This window comes from Piliocolobus tephrosceles, chromosome 7 (genome assembly GCF_002776525.5).
Source record: "Piliocolobus tephrosceles isolate RC106 chromosome 7, ASM277652v3, whole genome shotgun sequence".
Taxonomy (NCBI): domain Eukaryota; kingdom Metazoa; phylum Chordata; class Mammalia; order Primates; family Cercopithecidae; genus Piliocolobus; species Piliocolobus tephrosceles.
The window spans coordinates 2,402,770-2,419,729 of record NC_045440.1 but is presented as its reverse complement, the minus strand read 5'-3'; the positions used below and the strand labels follow the sequence as shown (position 1 = coordinate 2,419,729).

General features: G+C 34.3%; 1 protein-coding gene across 2 annotated transcripts in view; it reads left to right on the top strand.

Moving 5' to 3' along the window:
• The window catches only part of TNKS (tankyrase), a 217,619-nt gene that overhangs the window by 101,650 nt on the left and 99,009 nt on the right, over positions 1-16,960 (top strand). For both annotated transcript variants that reach the window (XM_023225271.2, XM_023225270.3), the window contains exons 4-5: positions 12,449-12,485; positions 13,225-13,300. In XM_023225271.2, the coding sequence (XP_023081039.1) occupies positions 12,449-12,485; positions 13,225-13,300 (113 nt within the window). The remainder of the gene's footprint in view (positions 1-12,448; positions 12,486-13,224; positions 13,301-16,960) is intronic.

Genomic DNA, 16,960 nt, shown 5'->3' with positions numbered 1-16,960 from the left:
CTTATAACCATATCATCCTGAGGAATTGCAGGCTGACATGGAGGCACATGTGACTATTTTTTTGAATGATATCGGAACTGTCTTGTCTTTGTTGTGATTATTGTGTATGATTGCATTTTATTCTTCATAGTCTGTCACTGATTTATAAAACGTCTCAGAAAGATGTAGTGAGTGCACTTTTGGTTCCCTCAAGAAGCACCAATTGTGATTTACTTCTTCAGCTGCACACACTTCAGTTATTTTTTTCTTATATTTTCCCAAAAGTATCACTAAATCTCTTATTAGGTTAGAGTTAATCGACTTTAGTGAAGTCTGATTAATGGTATTATCCTAGGCATATTCTTTCTCATTTAAGCCCTTCCGGGGTTTTTTTTTTTTTTTTTTTTTTTTTAGACCGAGTATCCCTCTGTCGCCCAGGCTGGAGTGCATTGGCACCATCTCGGCTCACTGCGAGCTCTGCCTCCGGGTTCACGCCGTTCTCCTGCCTCAGCCTCCTCTGGGACTACAGGCTCCCACCACCATGCCCAGCTAATTCTTTGTATTTCTTAGTAGAGACGGTGTTTCGCCGTGTTAGCCAGGATGGTCTCAATCTCCTGACCTCGTGATCCGCCCGCCTCAGCCTCCCAAAGTGCTGGGATTATCAGGCGTGAGCCACCACACCCGGCCCTGGGTTTTTTTTTTAAGTCTCATTCATTTACTAGTTCTCTTTGAATTACATCATTTATTTTTTTATTTAACAAATATACAGGCACTGTTTACAATATACCAAGCACAATACAGCACTGATACAGATACCATAAATCTTGAATCGTAGGAGAAAGTGATGGAATTTAGAGCTAACATGCTAGCAGTGGCACCAAACCCACAAGCATCTTATTCATTTAGTAGACTGCAGTACCCAGCTGTTGATGATGAAAGTATGTCATCCATGTGAACATTATCTGTCAGGTGTGTTGAGGAAAAATAGTTCAGAATCATTTTTAAGAAATAACAGCGCTAAGCACTATATTCTTAAAGCTTTCAGAGATTTACCATTGGTATGGAAGGGCTGTTTGTATCAGTTTGTGTCTGTGTAAATAAAAGATTTAGATCAGAGAAATGATGGTTCCTAACATTTTTTGTGTCATGGACCACTTTAAGGAGCTAATAAAAGCACCTTTGGATGTCGGGGAGAAAATACATTGCACATTTGAACATACACTCAAATTTTGCCTATATTTGTCGAGTATTTACAGAATTATTGAATTCCATGAAATTACCAGAGGTTAAGAACTTTTGACGTACACATAATGGTTATAAATATAATCTTAGAACAGGCTTGACAAGATATACTAGTTTGATATCCTTATAATTAAAAGTCAGAATAAGCAAATAACTTGCCTAAAATTTTTAAAACTGTAGTGTCAAAGCTAGGACTGGAATCTGTGCCCTTTGACAGTGTTTTTAATTGAACTGATGTGGAGCGATTTCAAGAAGGAAGTTATATGTAAGTTTGGCCGTATGTTTTTAGCAAGATTTTAACAAATGCAGATGATTGGAGCTTAGATCATTGGCAATGTGAGCAAAGACATTCAAGAAAATGCAACATGTATTCAGGTAAAAGTGAGTGATGTATAGTTGATCGTGTGTATTGAGAAGGTGAGGTGGAATTGGGAACATTGAATAATAAATTTTAAAAATAAATTTAGTCTATATTTTTAAAGGATTTTGAATGTTCAGCTGTAGGGTTGAATACCATTTTGTAAGACAGGTATGGGGAGTCATACATTTATACTATTATTATTATTATTATTGAATAGGAGAATACACTAATTAAAGCCGAAATTAATGTAACTGAATTAAGGGCTAGAGACTAGGGATTAAGGACTAACTTAGGGATTAGCTACAGGAGGACTGTTGATAGGAGGTGGGGAAAGAAAAAGTACATACATAAATTGTAGCAAAACGAATAGAAAGAAGAAAGTAGGGAAAAGTCATTATATGGATTACAGTGTAGCAGAACCTGTCATTTAATAGGTTAGGTTCGTGTGTAACCAGGGATATCATGTTACATCTCTGTAATTGAGTGGTAAAATTAAAAATATTTATCTTTAGATTAATACTTTGTCCAGTAATCTTTCTGAACATAATTATAGGAGAAGTCACAATTGATTTGGCCTGGACTTAATGGATGTATTACCGTGGATTCAGACTTCACATATAGAGAAATGTCCATTAATTTGGAATAACCTAATTAAAAAATATAGTTTGTTTAGTAATCTACTAGCTAAAATTTAACAGTCTTTGCTTCTTATGTAGCCAGTTTTAAGACAGACCTTGAGGGTGCGCAATTTGGTTAGGAAGAGTTTCAGACATTTTAAAGAAAATATTCTCCAACAAAAGCAATTTTGCTAAATATTATATCTAAAAGACTATAAAAAGGGCTATTGAGATATAATGTCTAGAAAACCAGTTTGCTTTCTTCCTAAGCATAATATTAGCTTCAAAAAAAGAGATTCAGTGCAGTTGAATATTCACTTACTAAATATAATTAACCATCTCTTATTATAAAGTTAATACTATGGGCTATTGTGATACCATGATTGCTTTTGGTTTTAACTTGCTTCATTTTACCGTGATCTCCTTTCCACATTTTGTTCAGTTGAAAAGGAGATATATGAAAATGTTTATTATGATTTCAGAAAAATATGGAGGACACTTTATAAGTCGAGGAAATGAAGAAGGCATGTTGGTGGTTTTTTCAAAAGTTAGTTTGTGGTATTTTGCATTAGGAAGTTGTTTCAAGTCTGTCTCAATGTAAGTCAGGAGAATATTTTTATTTGAAGTAGCAGGAGAAATGGAAGGTGGAGATGTTCAATTTTAGATCATCTTAAAATTATCCTATTGGGAAACATTTGCCTTATATAGAGGACATGAAGCCACATATCAACTGTTTATATCAATTTTCTTATCTGAATATGTTTAATCCCATCCCTAATGTCAGCTTTGTTGTGTAGTTCCTTCTTATTCTAAATACCTAGTAAAATAGGGTATCAGCATTTCTACCTACAACAATGTTATATTAATGAAATTTGAGTCATTCCTCTTTTGGGTGTGCTGGTATAAACGTGTCTGCCTAGTTACCGCTTCTTAGAGGGTAGATTTTAGATATATATAATTTTCAGTTGGTGGTGTTAGCTTTTAGTAGGTGAGAACTCAGAACTTTCTTGTTCCTCTTGCTTTTTAGAAAGCTGCTTAGATAACATCAGACTTCTTGGATACATAGCCTTGCTATGATGTAAGACACTGATGGTAATAGTTTTTCCAGGGTTAGGTTTTAGTTTATGTGTTATCCAGAACTTTATTGTAGAATTTTCCATAAGAAATGTTTACCATCATTTCTAAATATGTATGAATGCCTATTATCCTGAACCTAAGATAGAAAATACTGTTGTTTTTTTAAATGCAGATAATATAACAAATGAGAAGCAAAGAATTAAAAAATGTGCAAATTAGTTCAGGTCAGATGAATTGCCTCTATATGAGGTAAGGCTGGTATCTGCAGTGGTGAAATTGTGACAGTGCCATTGTAGTTCTCAGTAGTTAACTTTTTCTTTTTTTCTTATTCTTTACTATAGGTGACATGAGAATTTTTCAGATTACAAAAAAGACATGATTTGGCTATTTCTTAATAAAGTTAAACATATACTTATGATATAACCCAGCAACCCCACTGCTGGATATTTACCCAAGAAAAAGGAAGTTATTTGTCCATACAGAATACTCTCTGTGAATGTTTCCAGTAGCTTTATTCATAATCACCCAAAAACATTTGGAAACAACCCAAATATCTGGCAGCTGGTAATCGGATAAACAAATTGAGATACATCCGTATCATGGCATATAACTTAGCAATAAGAAGGATCAAAGTACTGACATGTCCAACATGGACGAACCTGAAAAGCATTTATACTAAGTAAAAGATGGTAGAATCAAAAGTTTACATATTTTATGATTCCATTTACATGACATTCTGTAAAATAAAACTGTACTGACAGAAATCATATCTGTGGTTACCATGGAGGGGGATTGGAGTAGGCGATTGATTTCAGAGGGCCCTGACCAAACTTTCTGGTGTGATAGAAATGTTTTCTGTCTTGAAGTGTAGTGGTCACACAGCTGTATAAGTTTTTCAAAACTCACAGAACCATCTCGAAAGGTGAATTTAACTGTGTGTAAATTATACTTCAAAAAAAAAAAAAATAAGAAAAGACACAATTTAGTAGTGGCCACCCCTTATCTGCAGTTTCACTTTTCAAGATTTCAGTGACCTGTGGTCAACTGCCTCTCAAAATATTAAGTGGAAAATTCCAGAAATAAACAGTTTATACGTTTTAAATGGCGTGCTGCTCGGAGTATAGTGATGAAATCTCACACAGACCTGCTCTATTCTGCCCAGGGCATGAACTCTCCCTTTGTCCATGGATCCATGCTGTCTACACTCCCTGCCCGTTCGGCATTTAGTAGTCACTCAGTGATCAGATCAGCATCCTGCTATTGCAGCGCTTGTGTGCAAGTAATCCTTATTTTACCTCATACTGACTCAGAAGCACAAGAGTAGTGCTATTGGCGTATTGTTACAATTGTCCTGTTTTTATTAGCGATATTCTTAATCTCTTACTATGCCTAGTTTGTAAATTAAACTTTATAATGGGTATGTATTATCGGAAAAAACATATAGGCTAGGTACTGTCCTCAGTTTTAGGCATCCACTTACATAACGAGGGACCTTGGAATGTATCCCCTGTGAATAAGGGGTGCTACTGTGTATCTACCATATATTACAAAACATCCCCCGTGGAGACTGGGGCTGTACTCTGTAACAGTAATATTTTTGCAGTGAAATATATGACAGCTGTGCTGTGTAGCTGTGTACCCTGAATGGGTCAAGTTTTGCTGCCATCTGAGTTTTTAGAGCTTTTTGGGTTTCAGATTTGCAAATAAGGGAGTATGAATTGATGGCTATAGAGAAAGGACCACTGATACAGAACAAAATGTAAAAACTACTGCCAAATTGTTTTGGATCAAATAGAGAATTTACTTTTCCAAATCACTTTTTATGGAGCAGACACTGTGTGATAGGAAAAAAAAAAAAAAAAACCCACACACAAAAACCAAACTAATATCCTACTTCCCGCAGCCCCTAGCTGCCATTAACAAAGACAGTTGATGACTTAAGTAATAGTGGATGTCCTGAGCTCCCAGACTGAATACCTAGCGTCATAACCTGCCTTGCTTAGAGAGAGTTCCCTCCCTCCTTCCATCTTCCTTTCCTCCTTTTTTGCCTTCTTTTTAATATATCAAAAACTTCTTTCATGTGTCCTGTGGTCATAAAGGTTTTTTTCTTTTAAAGTACCGGCACAGTTTGCAGAAAGTCTCACTGGTTAACAGATTCTAGAGGAACACCTCTTTTGACTTTTAATATCCAATTTAAAGAGTGTATTTATCTGATAATACCATCTTTTTTGGGGCCTGTGTGTATTTATTGACACACATATTGATGGCTACGATTGATACCACATCAGAAACAAGTACAAATGATTGGAAACCCTGCTAAGTATCAGGAAATGGGATGTGTATCTTAGATGTTACTTGGACTAAGAGAGGTCATATTACTGCCTCCTGCATAAAGCTTTTACAAAGCTTTTATTATGTGAGTGTTATATTGTGTTTTTAAAATGTTTTAAGACATTGGTTGAGGTTTTTGTGTTGACATTTAATATATTACAATTTTTATGACATAAAAATAATATAAATTTTAAGACATAATTTATGATGTAGGATAATATGTCATAATTTATGACATAGGATAATAGAGTTGTATTTGCGGACTTTTACCTTTTGGATTTTTTTTTTTTTTTTTTTTGAGCAGGAGTCTTGCTCTGTTGCCCACGCTGGAGCTCAGTGGTGCAATCTCAGCTCACTGCAACCTCCACCTCCCGGGTTTAAGAAATTCTCTGTCTCAACCTTCCGAATAACTGGGATTACAGGGGCGTGCCACCATGCCCAGCTAATTTTTTTGTATTTTTAGTAGAGATGAGGTTTTACCAACCATCTTGGCCAGGCTGGTCTTGAACTCCTGACCTCATGATCCACCCTTCTTGGCCTCCAAAGTGCTGGGATTACAGGCATGAACCACCGCACCCAGCCTGGAATTTTTTTTCACAGCTGCTATGCGGGGGTTGGGGGGTTCCTTTCCATTTTCCTAAAGAATTGGAAAGCTTCTCAAATAATAATTTCTTAGTTTATCTCTAGTTCCATGCTTTGGTGAGGTTTTTTTCTTTTTAAAAATGTTGTAACAAGTCTATAAAGATTAGAATTATTGAAAAAGTAACTTTCTTTTGAAAGAGCTGGTTTTTAATTACCTTCTATTTAAAGCATTACCAAAAGTTTAGAATTGTTAACCAAGTAGATAGTACAGCTTGGGGAGAATCATTTAACTGCTTACTCTACAATTTTCAGGTGCTACTTTTTATAACAGTTTAGTAGAGTGTTTTTTCTCAAATAACTTTGTTTTGTTTTAAGTCTGTTTAAAGCAACATTAAAATCATCTTTGAAAAACTTCTTACCAATACTGAGAATCAAATACAGGATGGAAATTTAAGAGTGGAAACTTTAGAAATCATTTAACCTGTTCATTTTCCAGATGACAATAAAATGAAGGCTCCCTGAAGCATGAAGTGATTTACCCAAGACCACACAAATAAACCAGTGGCAGAGCTAGAACTCGTTCTAGATCTGTTATTCAGTCTGGCATATTTTTTTTTCACGTTTTGTGGTAATGAAGTAGTTTTTTGGTGTTCAGTAAGAAAAAAAAAAAAAAGCTTATGTTTTGGGAGTGATAATTTTAAGAGTAAAGAATATGGAAAATGGTTATTAGGGTAAAAGATAACTTCTTATAAGCTCATTAAAAACAGTGCAGAGTTTCGTGGTCCAATAAAAGTTTCAGCTCTTCTGGCGAATGGTCTCTCTGCAGTGTTCAGTATGGAGGTACTAGCTAGTTACCTACCGAATGCGAAATATGTGCCTACCGAATACCTGAAATGTGGCTAGTGTGACTGATGAACAGAATTTTTATTTTTATATAATTTTAATGTATTTAAATGTAAGTGACGAGGGGAGTGGCTAAAATATTGGACAATAAAGAGATTATGTTGGTACTACGCGGAGTTGATGTTAGCTAGTTTAAAAGGTCAAGGTTCTAGGAGACAAGGAAAGGATCTCTGCCAGGAAAATACTCTATTCAAACTTAGAATTTAAGGACCGCAAACAACTGTGTTTAGAATGGATTTTCAGTGTTTAGATTGGCCATGATTGTAGACTTAATTGGTGGTATGGACTTTGAAGCCAGTATCATAATGAGTAGAAAGATTTGATAGAATTAAAAAGTACGAAGAAGGCATTGAGAGCTGTGACAGCTTTGTAATTTACCCCCAGTTGTTCTGAATATATTTTTGAAAGATCCTGGAGCGAAATAATACAGTTGTGTCTGGGGCCCATGTTTATATATAGCAGAATATCCGTCTGTCTGAATATTGCTTTGAGAGGGAGACCTAACTCTAATTCTTGAGATTAGATTACTTCCTGGTGCTTTACCTCGGTTCCTTCCACAGCCACGTAGCTGGTTTTTAATTTTCAAATCTACTACTGAAAACATGATGGAATATGTCACCTAAATTAATATTTTATTCTTCATATAGGTTGTCAGTTTAGCTACAGGAATCAATTCATCTGTTAATTTGCTGGTACCTTGGTGAGAAAACATCTATATCAGAGTTATCAATTCGTGGTACTACTTAGCACTCTGTAACATAGGAGTCCCCACATTAACCTGATAACTGAGATTCTTGACTGATGTCTTTACATACTGCTTCCCTTGTGATGCCTGATAAGTTCAGGAATTAAGGTTTGCTATGGGAAATGCAAAATGGATTGATCGTTGGAATAGATCCCAGTGAATTTTCTTTATTCTTGAAATTCCCTTGGCCCAATAGCCTTTGCTTGCAAGCTCATCTATAAATTCAAATGCTTTAAAGTAGTTTTGATGGAAATTTTTAGCTTGTTGATGTGTTTAACCTATTTAAAACTGATAATTGTCGTTTTTTAAGTTGTTTGATTGTTATTACTATTTGTTACTCTCTCCTTTTGCTTACATGGCTTTTTCCAGAGCTCAGATTTGTTAGTTTGTGCTCACATTTGAGCCTAGTGCAGGGCCTGACAGGTAATGGATAATACTTAGTGAAACCTAAGACAATCTGTTTAACTGCCTGGGCACCAGTTTCAGATGATCCCTTAGGAGAGTGGTTCTGAAATTGGGGGTGAGGTGACACGGAGAAAGGGTGACTTTCAAATGACATTCTTCTACTTTTATATAATGCAAAGCGTTACTGATAGGTTTGAATACCATGCATAATGGTTGAAAGAGAAAAGTCAGAATTTTTTTTTTTTTTTTTTTTTTGAGACAGAGTTTCGCTCTTGTTGCCCAGGCTGGAGTACAATGGCGCAATCTCAGCTCACTGCAACCTCTGCATTTTGGGTTCAAGAGATTCTCCTGCCTCAGCCTCCTGAGTAGCTGGATTTACAGGCGTCCACCACCATGCCCAGCTAATTTTTTGTTTTTTTAGTAGAGATGGGGTTTCTAAACCCTGACCACCATGTTGGCCAGGCTGGTCTCGAACTCTTGACCTCAGGTGATCCACCCACCTTGGCCTCCCAATGTGTTGGGATTACACGCATGAGCCACGGTACCTGGCCCAGAATTCTTTTTTAGTTTCTCACTGCTTTAAGAATTTGTGGTTCCATGTTCATAATCTTTCCACGCTATTCCATCTCAACAAAACCAAATGACTTATTTTTACATAACTAAGTCTACCTTCATCCTGTCAGTTTCTGACGGGGCAGAAGCACTTAAAATGTTAAAATTGAGGTAAGTCAGTAATCATGACTTCTTCTTATTAAGTTTTCTTCATTTTTACTCAAAAAGTAATTTTGTCTTTACACTAAGTGAAAGAGAAGCTATTTCTAACTACTCCAGAGAAATAAAAAGAAGAGTTTATTTTTCAGCTTCATTTTAATAACATAGCTCTCTAACACATCAGTCTCATATTTCTGTGTGTGTGTATCTTTGCTTCTTTCATATCATTACTTATTTTACCAGTAAAAACAATTTAGACTTTGGAAAGTAAACTTTTTGGCTTACTTTTAAAAATTCCATTTACTTTTATTCTAATAAAAAATGTTTTAAACCATCTGTTTTCTTCATTCCTGGCTGCTATTATCTTGACTATAATTGCCTAGTTTCCTTTCTGGCTGATCTATTGCTAGTCTTTATCTGGATGTTATTAAAGAATATAAATGCTCCATAGAGCACCATAGTCTCAGCCAGAATATTTTCAGATTCTCAGCTGAAATGAAACAGAACTGGTGCTTTGGCTGTGAAGTCAGTAGCTCAGATTTGTTATCAGAGAGCGGGAGGGGCTCTAAATTCATTATGTGAGCTGTTCCTGCGAGCTAGCATGTGAAAAATAGCTTCAGCTGTTTATGGATTGTGGTCCTTGGGCACCAGATAGTGGATGCTAGAATGTATTGCAGAAAAGCTGATGAAAGTACCAGGATCTCTAGCAGGAAGAGTAGAAAGTCATTTGTAATACCCGTGTCTGACTCTGTTGCATGCACTTATATGTTTCCTTTTGAAAGCTTTGGTTTATTATCAGCTCATCCAGGAAGGAATAACATTTTTGCAAAAATGTGCCTTTTGGTGAAAACATCAATAAACTCTGCTTGATGAGAAGTTTATGTAGGGAGACTGATGTGAACTTTGAGGTTCCCAAATACTTTGCAGTTTTATTACCTCACTTATTGGAGTCATGTTTCACTATGACTTAAATTTCAATAGTAGCTACTTTTAGGTTCACAGTTTTAATGTGTTTTTACTGTATATCAGCATATAAAGTATATATACTTTAAAATGTAGACTGTCCGAATTTACTTGTTTTTTTTTTCTTTTCTCTTCTTTTCTTTCTTTCTTTCTTTCTTTTTTTTATTTTTGCCCACCTTCCTCTCCAACAAAAGTTTAGTGAAGCACAGTATGGAAGTATTTTATGTAATCACAAAACTTGCAGATTTTTAAGTATACTTTGCACTCGCCTTGTTAAAATATTGCAGTATTTTCTCATTACTTTCAAAGTGAAGTTCAAGCTTCTTAGCTTAGAGAGACATTCATGATGTTTCCATTTCTTCTCTGTCTCGTCCGCACCCACTCGCCTGTGAGTGTCCTTTGCTTCAGGTGCACAGAGCTACTTACAACCATTCCCCTTCTCCTTTCTTTCACTGTGGTAGCTTCCTTCTCCCTGACCCTGCTTCACCTGAGGATTACCTGTCCTTCCTTCAAAACTGCTCAAGTTTCCCCTCTTCCAGGAAGACTTCCTTGACCCCCAACTACCCTTCCAATCATTAATCCCATTTAGACTGGCTAGTAAGCTCTCTAGCATTTCATAAGGTTTCTTTATGCTCTACTGTAATCATTTATTTATTTGTCTGTCTCCTTTAATAGAATAATATTCCCTGAGGTCAGAGATGGTAGTGGCTTTCACTTTAAAACCTGGCATACAGGCCTGCTGAACAAATGCAGCTCGACAAAATTAATACATTTTAGAGATACATTGTGTAATTTGATTTACTTTGATCCTGGTTCTGTAGACATCTGGGGGCATGGGTTATGCCATTTTCCTCACAAGGAGTTTTCTAAGTTGACTCTCTAACTTCCATATTGCTACCTAAAATGTTTAACAAAGGTAGGTCTTGGGCTTTGGTAAGGCAGGAACTTAATTGGATGGAGGATATAATGAAATGACCTTTACTTTATCAGTTGGCTAAAAAATCTGAAATACAATTTATGGGAAATTAGAAAGACCAACTCTATGACCATGAAATCATATATTCTAGCTTATATTCTTAAACTTATAACTTTATTGATATACAAAGTTCCTTTAAGAGAAAATAGGTATTTAACAACTTTTTACTTTGAAAATACCTGGTTATAATTTTCAGATTTTAACCTAATCTTAATCCAGGAGGCAAGACAAAGTTAAAGCTAAAGAATATTTGCTAATAATGGGTTATAGCATTTAAGTAGGTACTTGGTAGCCTTGAGGTGTCTTTGTAATATTTGCATCAATATTCTGCATTCTTTAGCAAAACAAACAAAATGCGAAGTCCATACTTACACATAAGATTTTTTAAAAGTTACTTAATCTTATTTCGTAATAGAATAACATTTTCATTTAGTCTAATGTTTTATTCTATGTGCACTTAGTATTTGCTTTCATATAATTATTTGTTAAGATCTTTTTATAATTATTTCTTTAGTGATGTAGCAAACTAAGTAAGTGTATTATAGCTGAATCATAGTCCTGGCTGTTCTTTTTATTTATTGAAGGAACAAACGCTGTGTGATTAACATTCTTTGTCCTTCAATTGAGCTTGCAAAAAAAATTTGTTTGTTAGATCTTGAATACCCTAAGAAATTTATTATGGATGGTTTTTAATTATATTTCTATTTTCATCATTTGATATATTTTTAAAATCCATTGTGATAACATAGAATGGAGAAAAATTACCCATGTCGCAGTAGTTAGATATCTGCTCATTCTCAAAGACCCCAACCTCCTTTTAAAAAATATTTTTAAGATTTATTATGTGTTCAAATTGGTATTGAATTTATATGAAATGTTAAGATTACAGCATGTTAGAATAATATTGTCATTTCAAAATGTATTCACTGTTTTGGTTTTTGGAGTGCTGCCTCCAAGAGGTTCATGGCATTTGGTACGTAGTTCACGTATTTCTAGTCTACAGACCTTCGCTATCGAGTCAAAGGCTACATGGTTCTGATATTTGCATTTTCTACTGCTATAAAGCTCAACAATAGTAATTAATGTTTTTTTTTAACTTTCCGTGTCATTACCAATAAAACTTCAGTTTTGAGAAGACTAGTAATTTGTACCTTTAAAGAGCCACATTCTTTTGCTTTTGTCTCAGAATGTATTATGCTTCACAAGTATACTGTGACAGCCTGAACAGAAAACGGGGGAGGGGACATTGTCTTCAGCTGGCATGCTGTTATCAGAGGGAATGTGTTTCTGGACATGAGATTTAGCATTCATTGGTTGTCTGAAGAAAGCTATTTCATCTGAGGATTGGACAAGAAGCTGCGTCAATTTGCTGCCCGTCTCCAAGGCACTGGTGATGCTGCCTTCACAAGCTGGCTAACGTCACGGCTCCATCACCCAGCGGGGTGTGGACTCTCTTTTTCTGCTCTTCTCTATTTAATTCTCTATTTGCTGCCTACTGCATTTCTTAATCTGTCTTCTGCCAAATGCTAACAGCATGATATTTTGCAATCATCTAGGTGAATACAAGAAAGACGAACTCCTAGAAGCTGCTAGGTAAGTGATTCCATTCATTTTAAGTGTGTATAATGCATTAAGGAAGAGAAGGAGGAGGGCAGGTGGAGGACTATAAAAAATATAACGTTATTGTCTTGCTTGGATTTTATGCAATTATGCAGATACTAAATCTTTATATACTTTATTTTACGTGATTAGTATATATAATAAAATCTTTTCATATGGTGATGATTATAAGATTAATTTTATTTGGAACATTTCTTAAGGTACCTGCAAACCCTAGTTGCCCAGCTTTTCCAATGATATTCTTGGAGTATTTAAATACCTATATTTTCATTTTCTTCTGAAGATTTTCCTAGTAAAGCTTGAATGAAGAGCAAAAAGTAAATGTTAAAATCCTCATCTATTTTTTTGTTGTTCTTGGTCGTTTATAATTTAATTGATTAGCTCTTTACAGCATTTTGTATGTATTTTTTAACTCCAGTGTTTTAGTCCATTTATCAGAATAAAGTTTATTTGTAATTAAGAAGATGACTTTATGTAGATAAAGCAAAAATGTAGAAAACTACATTATTTAAGATATACCACTATAGAGTAATTAACAGGTATTAATTAGAAATATAGTAATTGAACTGAATATTGTAAAAGAGAGTTCTTGTGATCCATGTAAAAGAAATCAAAGCAAACCCATATTTTACTCTCATGTGAAAAAATTATGCATAAATATTCATAAGAAGCTTTGTAATTTTATAGGAATTGACTTACTACCTTTTTATAGGAGTGGTAATGAAGAAAAACTAATGGCTTTACTGACTCCTCTCAATGTGAATTGCCATGCAAGTGATGGGCGAAAGGTAAGTTATTTTAAATACAATCCTCTTTAATTGCCTTGCAACAAAATTTTGTGAAAGTGGCATATATATATAAGCACGTATACCTACGTGGCTTTATTTTAACTAGCATCTTTTCACTGTAAATGAAATGCTGCTATATCTGTTATTGGCAGTTGTGACACATTCATAGAACTGGTGAAGCATGCATCTTAAGTAAGCCTTTTCTCTTAAATGTCAGACACTGCAAGTTATTTGTTACATGAAACTGCAGCTTTGTCGGTGGTTAAAATTACAGCATATGCTCTTTTCTGGGTATGATAATGGAAACTGGAAATATGTGTGTCCTGTTTACCCATCTTTGTTAAGACAGTTGTGTTTTTGATTTCTTATTTGGCAGAAGAAGATTTGTTTGCTAGATACCAACACTTTTTCCATTAAAGCTGAGAAATTGCTGTTAATGATTTTTTTACATCTATACAGCTCTGCTCTTTTATTATTATTTGTATTGGCTAAGTTTTAATTGTGGAATATTGAAAGAAAATAGATTAAAACAGAGAGGAATATTCTATATTAATATACAGTTGCCATAAATGCAAGGTAATATATAAAATATACAGCTGGCAGCTTCATTATCTACTTTGTATTCTTGCTGAAGATAGACTGAAATGTAATCCGTTATGGCTTTGGTAATTGCAAAGTTTTGCAGTGATTAGACATTGAAAACCAATGCACTCTATACCATAAAGTTGGTTTTTTTTTAAATGAGAGTTAATTTTTTAATGTTAACTAAAAACCTAAAATATATTTAAAGACACATTACATATATCTAGGAAAATTATATGTCTGATATTTAAAGAATGAGTTCTTTTAAAATTATCTACAGTGAAAATGTTATGGCAAATATCAGGATGGATGGTACGCCTTAGAAATAATAAACTATTTTCCTTTTAAAAATTACTTTTCTGTGAGTGATAATATAGCAGATCCAATTTTTGCATGCTTCCCCACTTTTTCTCTATTTTAATGAAATCCAAAAATAGTGGCAAGGAATCGAGTCCCTCAGAATATAATTTATGTTAATTTGTTTTTGTAGATAGCTCATATATTGTTATATGTCCCAGTGAGTATTTTGTTTCTCTGGGTGATTTGGGGAGAGACTTGTACTTTCATAGAAGGTTAAATTACACATATCAAGCTATAAACTAGCAAAGATTTCCTCAGCACTGTTACTTCCTCTTGGGAAGTGTTTTAAAATGGTAACTGTTCATTTTTCCTTCAGTTTTGAAGTTGCTTTAGGGAATTTAACACTCTCGTGTGCACTTTAAACTCCAGATTTTATTTGGATCCTCCAAGTAGATAAAGTGATTTCTATCACCGTGTAGAAAAGGGCCTTCTTATCTGTGGTGAAATGCAGCTGTTTTTGAGACAGAGCTTGTTTCGCCCGGCCTACGTCAGTTTCCTATAACCGTGTTAATACTACAGAATTTATGTGAGAGTACTACAGCAGAAGTTGATTTCTGTCACGGCTTCGTTCTCCCTTCCTTACCATTCTACTTTGACAGCCACATTCCTAGTGCAGTAAATCATAATAATTAGGGAACATGATCCCTGATACTGTAACAAATTATCTCCCTGCTTTATCTCCTACGTGAGTGTATAGAACTCATTTATTTTTCCTTTTCTTTAAAGGAGAATATACTTCCTTTAACTACAACCAATGTATTCCTCATCCAAATGCCTGTGGTTCCTTTTCTATATGACTTTGTGGCATTCAGAGTTCCTTAAAGTTCATGAAAAGCTTTTTCTCTTTCTCCTCTATTAGCTCTCCTTGTATTTTCTACCAGGACCAAGGCTGGCACTTTGCGTATAGCAGAAGCTTAGAATACAATTCTGTTGTTCCTTGATGAACATAATTTTATCCTCTGAGTGAGAAAAAATCTACCCTTTGCCATTTAGAAAATTAAATCAGAAGTATGTGAATGCGAGCTTTTATGGGTTTTATTATTATTATTATTAATATTGTTCTATTAATTTCTTTTTGGGTACTGATAACATGAGAGAGAACTGTATATTTTATAATGTGTAGAATATTTTTAAGAACATACCTTAAGCATTATTATTGTACAAAAGGATTCCTAAAATATAAATAATGCAATAATGTTCCAAAATATACTCTCATACTTTTTTAGATTTTCAGTTTTTTCAAATTAAATTAGATAGAAAAAGAAAATTAAACTTAAGCATTTATTAGGTTTTAGTGCTGTGCGTATAAGAAATAATTAACAATTGCTCATCTGTGTGATTTGAATTGAATAATTCCTGTTTAGAGATTATTCTCATTTATGGCACAGAGTAATTCTTATTAAATGTACCAGTTGCAGTAAAGCCACAAGGTATTAAATGTTCTGGGTGCTAGTGGAGATTGGGACAAGATCCCTTAGTTATTCCAATTTGTTTTATTTTCTTCCTGCTGTTATCAAGAAAACAGGTAGGCAAATCTAGCTGCTAAAATTACAAATATCTGTCTTAGTAGAGATGTAGTCCTTTTTTAGAACATTTGCACGTGTTTGTTTAGAATTAGAAAGTCAGATTGTATATTAATGAGAGGCTAAAGGTACTTTTTCACATATAGTAAGTCAGGCATATAAACTTTATTTCCTGAATTTCATTTTAGAACACAGTGTAGAACCAAATCCTTTTTTAGAAGTTTCCTGAATTACTGTATTATTGCTTAACTGAGCCCTTTTCTGTCTTAGTTTTTACTACAATTCCTGGTTTGTAAATTTAAAAAGCCCATGAAAATGTTAATTTTGAAGTGTTTTTGGAAAAGAAATGTCTCTTATACAGTGGTTAGTAGGTGGGGAATTTGCCTAGAGATATGTGGGGGTTTGAGACTTTAGGTTTTTTTTTTAATGTAATATGTGGGATTATACAATGAGAGTGTAAATTTTAAGTACTCTTAATTCTATGCTGTGACTTGATGATTACCTAATTAGGTAATATGTGAGAAGTTAATATTTTATTTCCCGAAGACAATTGTATCCTTAACCTTTAGAATTCCGAAAATTATAAAACATCAATAAGGTTTTATACAGTTTATATCGTTACTATGCTTTTATTTTACACATAAATCAAAATTGCTTCTTGGCTACACTAGAAATTTTATTGACTTTTTTTTTCTCCCTAAAAAAAGACAGAAACTTTTTTTGTTCTAAAATGCTACCTTTTGTTGCTCTAAGATGATACTTGTATACAATTATATACATGTTATAATGATGGCCACTTTTAGAAATAGAGGGACATAGATATTATTTAGTCGTCTTCTACCTTCCGCCCAGTATGATTAGTCATAACAGTCCACAATTCATTATTGCTATTAGGTGAACCAGAACCTTAAGATAGGTTGTTCCCTTTCTAGAATTCTTTATTCCTGTATTTTCAAACTTGGATTTTTTTGACCTTTAATCTCCCTTTACAGTGTTTTATATCAGTATCAGATGTTTTATTAGCTATTATCCCCGTGTTCTGGCCTTGTTTGCTGTCTAAATTAAAGGTGGTAATATTCTCTTATTTCCCAGTGTTAATTTTCATAAGGGTACCTTTTATAATAAATGAAAATAAATATTTGAATAAAATTAGTCCAACAGTCAACTCTTTTGAGAGTTCTTTGTGGTTCCTTTC